At 40.0% G+C, this 8,282-nt stretch overlaps 1 protein-coding gene across 1 annotated transcript; it reads right to left on the reverse strand.

Moving 5' to 3' along the window:
• Positions 1-6,575: 6,575 nt before the first annotated feature.
• On the reverse strand, positions 6,576-7,631 carry LOC106563267 (myosin light chain 4). The gene has a single exon (XM_045689989.1). It carries the CDS (start codon positions 7,510-7,512, stop codon positions 6,895-6,897), a length of 618 nt encoding a protein of 205 aa, XP_045545945.1. The 5' UTR covers positions 7,513-7,631; the 3' UTR covers positions 6,576-6,894.
• Between the last annotated feature and the right edge of the window lie 651 nt (positions 7,632-8,282).

An 8,282-nucleotide genomic window follows, 5' to 3' on the forward strand; every position in this document is an offset into this window, starting at 1 on the left:
TAAATACAATCAATTGTTATGGAGTATTTCAATGTGCTGTGTTCTCCTTTTTCAATGCACATTGTTATCTTTAAATGGCTACTGCAGGGTATGATAATACACAACTCTAATAGTGTAGCCATATTTGTAAAATGATATTATAAGCCATTTAGAGCAAGTGTGTAATGATATCATGTTGTTATTACATTTCCTCAGAAACCACAGGCTCTAGCCTCTGTTATAGAAAACTGCGTGATCTTGTGAATTTCTGACATCTTTTCATAGACTTTACAGACGAACATCTCCACCGTTGTATATTTGGCACCATTTACCTGGTTCTCCCCCTGCTAAAGCATGACATTTTATTTTCTGTTCACTAGTCAAAAAAATATATTTAAAAAAAGATCTACCCCTTAATATATACAACTGTCTTCCTGTGAGCAGGTTTTATACATAATCTTCACAAATACATTACCAAAACACATCAAAAACAGTATCAGAGACAACATATCACTTCCTTTACTTCAAATAATATAAACTCAAATAACAAGCATACAGAGAGACCTACTAGTGCAATCAAGATTGTACATATTGATCACAGATGCTATTTTCAGCCAATGGCATGCTATGGCTCAGGCTAATTAAGCATCTCAATAAATTGCATGCTACCATTATCTGTCTGGGTCTCTGAGCCAGTGGTGTAAAGTACTTAAGTAAAAATACTTTAAAGTACTACTTAAGTAGTTTTTGGGGGTATCTGTACTTTACTACTTTTGCTTTTACTTCACTACATTCCTAAATAAAATAATGTACCTTTTACTCCATACATTTTAACTGACACCCCAAAGTACTTACATTTGGAATGCTTAGCAGAACAGGAAAATGGTCCAATTCCCACACTTATCAAGAGAACATCCTCAGTCATCCCCTGCCTCTGATCTGGTGGACTCACTAAACACAAATGCTTGGTCTGTATATGATATCTGAGTGTTGGAGTGTGCCCCTGGCTATCTGTTTGCTTAATATCTGGTTTGCTTAATATACGGATTTTTTTATGGTTTATACTTTTACTTTTGATGCTTAAGTATATTTGAGCAATTGCATTAACTTTTATAATAATATTCTAAAACAAATACTTTTAGACTTTTACTCAAGTAGTATTTTACTGGGTGACTTTCACTTTTACCTGAATAATTTTCTATTAAGGTATCTGTACTTTTACTCAAGTACGAAAATGGCCTACTTTTTCAACCACTGCTCTGAGCCCAGGAAAATATATATTACCACTAAACCAAAAGTTTGCATTTTCAACCTAATTTGGCATTATCTCGACTTCCTGCATCCAGTCTGAATTTCACATCATGTCAACCTGTGGAGGTTGGAGATTAAGAAAGGAGTACATTTTTCACAACATGCCAACTGATTGCTGTATCATCTTGGCTGGAAATTTGAAATGTTAATGTGAAGCCATCCAGTTCAATGATGTGTCTGTATGAATGCAGAAGGATGTTTTGTGGAGAAGACATTTGAGGGGAAGTAACGTAATCGTTTTGGCTTCAGCTATTATCATCTCTTATAGCTCATATCATAACTTAAATTGTAAGCTCAAACGCGTTAATGATCCTTATCAAATCACCATTCCTTTGAGAGACAATTTGTCAACTGTAGACCTTAAGGCATGTCACCCGTGATACAAGTCAGTTTTCAACGTCCATCCATGTCTGAGGATGGAAACCGGTCACTAGGGGCAACAGTGAACTGTGTTCCCTTCAGGTAAGCATATGCTTCTGGTTTGAAAGGTTGCATGTTCGAATCCAGCGATATACTTTTTTTTAATATATATTTGTTTTAAGCATATCCCAAACCTTAACCCTTACAAATTAATTAAGGATCGGCGTCACGTCAACGGGACAGTTGCAAATCATTCAGCGAATTATGTCAAGATCGCAGATTTTAGAGTAACAACAAATGTCGGTACATAGTGTCATATATCAACTGAAGGCTTAAATTCTTGTTAATATAACTGCACTGTCCAATTTACAGTAGCTATTACTGTGAAAAAATTCCATGCCCTTGTTTGAGGAGAGCTCCTAACAACAAAAGTTTTTTTCACCGCGGTACGTTTGATAAAGTCAGCTCTGAAGGTGAAATGTGTACTTACATTCTGAAATATTGCTCTGATTTATCATCCAAAGGGTCCCAGAGATATCATGAAGTGTCGTTTTGTTAGATAAAATCATTTTTCATATCCTAAAAAAGTTCATATAGCATGCGTGATCGATTCTTTTGTATTTCCACTCGTTCAATTTGTAAAGAAAGGAATCTGTGAAAATCTCACCCTAAACATTGTTTCAATGAGTCAAATCATGTTCGTATCTATTCCTCAGAGATCCTAGAAGGTAACAATAGGACACCATATTTGGTCAGAGAGCGACGCCTTCATGGCATGCCGATGATGCGGGCGGCCATCACTTGAACAACTGTATTTTGTCAAATAAGCACCAATCGGGGTCAAACAAAGCGAGTATCTGGAAACCATGTATATGTCGTAAAATGTAGCTTCTAACCTTGTACGACAGCATGCCTTTTCATTTGACAAAAATTTGAAGGATATTCAGTTATGAAGTTATGAAAACTGGTTATTTTGCAAATGTTGAACTTATAATATGGCTACTAATACTTGAAAAGCTAAATCAAAGTCCAAGTATACAGATTTGACGATATTCTTGCAGAAAAATGGAACATGAATGCGAACGTCTCCTTCACAATTTGTACAAATGCACATGGGGACTTCACACTAAAAGTCTTGAGGATCAGTCATACTCCAAGCTATCCATCTGAAACTTTGCACATACACTGCTGTTATCTTGTGGACACTATCAGAATTACAACCAGAGTGATGGCTATAACAGAGACCTTTCTCTTGCATTTCAAAGATGGTGGTCAAAAAAACACTGGTTGGTTTTATTCTTTGTATTTTCTTCTACCAGATCTATTGTGTTATATTCTCCTACATTCAATTCACATTTCCACAAACTTCAAAGTGTTTCCTTTCAAATGGTACCAAGAATATGCATATCCTTGCTTCAGGGCCGGAGCTACAGGCAGTTAGATTTGGGTATGTCATTTCTGCGAAAATGGAAAAAAAGGGGACTATCCCTTTAACCATTTGGAGTTAGTGCCTAACCTTGAGAATTCAGAGTTAAAGCCTAAACTTAACCGTGGAACGATATAAAGAAGTAACCAAGCACTTCGAAATTAGACATTCGAGAAGCATGGATGAATGTTTAATTCTGACGTGAGATTGTGAGATTTTGCTTTAATCTCACTCTTTGTGTTCAAGAGCTACATTTGGATCCATGATCAATAAGGCACTCTCTTCCGCACAAGACTGTCAATGGAATGACTCTGCTGCTCTGTACATCGTGGCATCAGAGTAATACTGACTTTGCCTGGCTACCAAAACTCTTTGCTCTGACCAAACACTACGCCACACCCACAGATGTTAGTTACTTCTCAGATCTAGACTCATTGCAGAGTACCTTCCCAATGATTTGTAAAATGCAAACACATTCTAACTGCTCTGATTGGTCGCAGAAACGGATGGGTTGGGCAAGAACAAACGTCCGTAAAGCGGCTTTGATACTCTGGTTAGAGAGGATCCAATGGCTTTGTTTTGTACAACACCCCTCAATTTGACATCACAACAAATAACTTCAGCGATGGTAGTCTCAGGCTGAAGTATGATGCGAATCATAAAGCAGCGGAAAGATTCAGTTTGAGTCAAAAGGCAAATACTGGCTGGGTACCGACAGCAATATGTCAGATAAATAACCACTAACGGTTACACAGAGTATGTCTTAAATCAAGATTTAACATGCTACAGTATATTTGACCCGCTCACTTTTCCACCACATAACACCAGAACATGGACAAAAAGAGTAGAACCAGTTCACCCTGCTTTTGACATGTGAAAATGTATTATTTTGGAACATTAGCAAGTCTTTATTCATATATAAAATAATATATATTGAATTCTCCATGTGGTCTACATCAAAGGGCACGTAAATTATATAACAGGCTTTCAAAATCAAATATTGGTACACAATTTCTACCTAAAATACCAAAGGGACGCAAAAGACATTCAATTCGTGGAACGACCCCATTACAACATAACACTTGCAATACTCTGCACATCACCAGCAGACCACCGATTGTCCATAGCTACCCCAAGCTTGTTAAATCACAGTCACACTGTGTGCACGCTGCAAGAGTTTCAGATTTTAATGATGCCAGGGTAAGGGTAATGTACACCACACGCAGCACAACGGTACATGTTATAACCCAATTCCCAGGAAAAGCTGTCCACATTCAGACCACCAAACACCAGGCATATCTCCTCATGCAGCTTTTCACCTCGGGGCTATGATGACCAGAGCGTGGGGATGGAACAGTGACAGAGTGCTGCTACCAGACCATATCTGCACATCCACACAGCTCAAGGGAAGGAATTAGATCTAAATTGAAAAGGGAGTATCTCTGTTATGCAGGGATCTGTGGGATCGACAGTGTATTAGCGGAGTAACTAGTACATTTGTGCATTTTGCCAAAGGCGCCTCTCTCCTCTGTGGCTATCCAATGGCAATAGTGTATTTGGGACTGTAATAACTGTGGATGTCCGTGTGCTATGGGTCATTTTCGCTTCTCCCACTTGGCCATCTATTTTTTATATGGAAGTTATGAGCCAGTTATGCTGATACTTCCACCCCATTTCACAAATATCTATCGAACAAAGCCTATTGCTTTGAATAACATGTTATGAAGGAGTACGTCTACAATCTATTGTCAGAGAATAGTTGAGCGGAAATCATGGCAGAAGGAGCTTTCATCATACTACATAATGACATTATGCAATAACTATACACCTTTTGTTGCCATAAAAATACATAGTTGTTTCAGGGTTGTGGTAATTTCATTTGGATCCTTTGATGTATGGAGGGAGATAAAGCTGCGGTACAAAGACTATGATTTGCATAGGTTTTGAGATATTCTGTCTGACTGCCAGACGGCTTTCTCTCAGATACTGAAGAAGTCACATAGTACTTACCTTTTCATCGTTTCCATGGAAACAAACACATCTACAATTTCTCAAGGCAAGGGAGCAGGTGAATAATGGTACTGCTTTATCCATCACAAAATCTAAAGCTCCTTCTGAACCAATATGTTATGTGCATGGTTGAGTGGACTTTTATCACACTTTGGTTAGGTAAGATGTTCGCTCTTGAATACCAAATATGCGTTTTGGACATTCAATTGCCCTGCAAGCAAGAAAAAAATTGAAGAAGCAAAACTAAAGAAAATAAGAATTTTTCTGAAACATAAATGCTTGGTCGTGACTTTCTGATTATTTGGTCCTGTGTGGCTCAGTTGGTAGTGCCACGCATACGTAAAATCTGTGCACGCATGACTAAGTCGCTTTCAATGAAAGTGTCTGCTAAATGGCATATATTATATTATGATTCACATTCTAAAGTGATTAAATTAAAATTTCACTATATATTGCCTTTAAAGTATTTTAAATCATTTGTGGCTAAATTAATTCACAAATATAATGGACTTTAAAACACATACCTTTCCTATCTTAAACCACTATAACTCACCATAAAAATGACTGAAGAAACAGCCATAATACCGTTCAGCTTCTCTCAAGCTAAGATATTTTAGAGAAACCTGCCAAGACTGTCAAGACATTTTACTTTTTTTGCTATGATTTTCCCTGAAATCAGATTTACTTTGGCCACCTGCTAAGCCACCCAGGGCAGGATCTTCCTCCCCATGTAGTGGTTGTATTAGTGAGTGTGAAATTTGTGTTTACAGCCTGGTAAGCCAGCATTAAGCCCACTGTCTGCTCAGCACTGGGGATCAGAGAGGCAAGCCTCGGGGCACCTGTCTGACGGATGACAGGGGGGACATAGTGGTGGCTGAGGGGGTGGGTATGTGTGTGTTTGGGTGAGTGTGTACATGCGTACAGTATATACTGTATGTGTGTGTGTGTGCATACCTGTTCATATCTAGGTATTTTTCTAGTTTCACTGTAGCTGCCCCCCAACTGAGACCAGCACTCAGCCAGACATCACTGTCACTGTGTGTGGGTGGGTGGGGGGTGGGTTTCTTGAGCTCACCCAGACATAGAATACCCTGAGACGCCCCTCTCAGAGAGATTGTAGAGATGTGTATCCAGTGTGACTCTGCAGGTAAAAATAGAATCTGTTCCATTGTTAAATGGAGCCAAATCTCCTTGATTCCTCCATGGCTGAGCAGTTCTGTTCCTCCATCTCACACAATAAAGTTCAGGTATTAGACTCAAATTGGAGGCAATTTGAGGAGTAATTTGACAATACCTGGCTTTTACTGAGCTCTGAAATACTTGGAAATATGACAATTCTTGTCTTTTTCTGAGCTCAAAAATATCGTGCTCTTTAATCGAAGCAACGTCAATGTACTCTATGTCCAGAGTGTAATGAAAATTTACCATTAAAATTCAGCTTTTGCGGATAGATATCAGATGTTGAGTAAGACAATTATTAGAGACTTAATTATCAGATGTGCTTTATTTATTACATTTATAATATTCATATTTATTAAATGTATAATGTTCATGGCTTCAGTATCTCATTAACATTTCTCTATAAATAACTTTTTTTGTCACTGTACATTTTTTATTCAAGGAAAATTAGGTCTCATAATCAACATTCTGTGGCATGATTGTTACCAGCTGCTTTTAGCAACAAACATAACAGTACATTTAGGAACATGCTCACCACTAAAGTGGCAGTGGTATTGATGAGACAGGTACGGGGTCCAGAGGAGAAAAAAAATAGAGAATCATTGAAGTCCTTCTGGTAAAAATCCAGCTCACCCAGACAGAATGTGCTTTACGAAGGAGGCGTAGTTGATGCATCCGTTGGCATCCTCTTGGCCCGCCATCAGCCTGTCTACCTCATCCTCTGTCATCCTCTCCCCCAGGGTGGCCAGCACGTGACGCAGCTCAGCGCCCATGATGGTGCCGTTGCCCTCCTTGTCAAAGACCCGCAGGCCCTCAACAAAGTCCTCAAAGTTGCCCTTGTCCTTGCAGCGGGAAATGTGCTGCAGCATTGGCAGGAAGGTCTCAAAGTCCACCAGCTTGCTGCTCATGTCCTCGGGCCGAGGCTTGCCCAACACCTTCAGGACATCAGAGTTGGTGGGGTTTTGGCCCAGCGCCCGCATCACATCGCCACACTGGGCGAACGTGATCTTCATCTCCCCTTTGGGTGTGCGGTCGAACAGGGTGAAGGCCTCCTTGAACTCCTCGATCTGGTCAGCACTGTACTCGAGGGTGATGCTCTTGGGGTCAAAGTCGGGCTCCTTGGGGGCCTCAACCACAGGTTCGGGGGTCGGCGTGGGCTTGGGCTTGGCAGCGGGTGCTGCTTCCTTTTTGGCAAGCTCTGCCTTTTTGGACTCTGGCTTCTTAGCTTCCACCTTTTTGGGGGCCATGGTGCTGAATGCGTTGAGCTGGGGTGCGTGCGTCTACGTGCTCAGCGTTAAAGAGTGAGAGTTCGGAGGTAGGGAGGAGGCAATTCCTAAGCACAGATGGTCAGAGCCTCTCCTGAAGCTTTTATATCTACTTATCCTGGGGAGGGGAGATGGGGCCGATTAACAAGGTCGTATGGCACACTATAAAAGGAAGAAACCTGAAATAGATCTGCCTGTCCGTGGCGTCACAATGAGGTATTGTTCTCAGCTGCTATCATCAAGCCGACAGGCTCTCCACTGTCATTGGCCAGGGTCCAGATACATTAGCCCAAAATGTTCTGTCTCACTGATGGGTGCAGGCAGGGATCAGGACACACAGACAATGTATTATTGCATGTGAACATTGACCAAAATAGCTTTAGTGGCCATTCACTTTATGGCAGTTCATTAAAATGAAAAAAATATCTTATGAAATGTTTCTATGACACAGCAATGGTCAGTTTTTATCATCTTTCCTGAAGTAGACAAGTTAACTTTTGATCTAGCTTTGGCCCACAGAGGATACACTAATTCCCACAAACATCTGCCATGCATCACAATCACTAGATCCTGAAGTTCATATTATTTAAAATGTTGCTGAAGGAATACATTTTATCTGGAATTCATGGGTAAATGGTGTGCTAAATGTTTGGCTTTGAGAATTGACAGCTTGACTACATAGCTAGACAAAGCAGTCAAAAATAATAATCACAATCAGCCACATTACTTTACCGTGGCATATGACAATTTAC

Source organism: Salmo salar, chromosome ssa11 (genome assembly GCF_905237065.1).
Source record: "Salmo salar chromosome ssa11, Ssal_v3.1, whole genome shotgun sequence".
Taxonomy (NCBI): domain Eukaryota; kingdom Metazoa; phylum Chordata; class Actinopteri; order Salmoniformes; family Salmonidae; genus Salmo; species Salmo salar.

Excerpts from the sequence above, each read along its gene's own strand:
- LOC106563267 (XM_045689989.1), bottom strand. The coding sequence starts at position 7,512 with ATGGCCCCCAAAAAGGTGGAAGCTAAGAAGCCAGAGTCCAAAAAGGCA.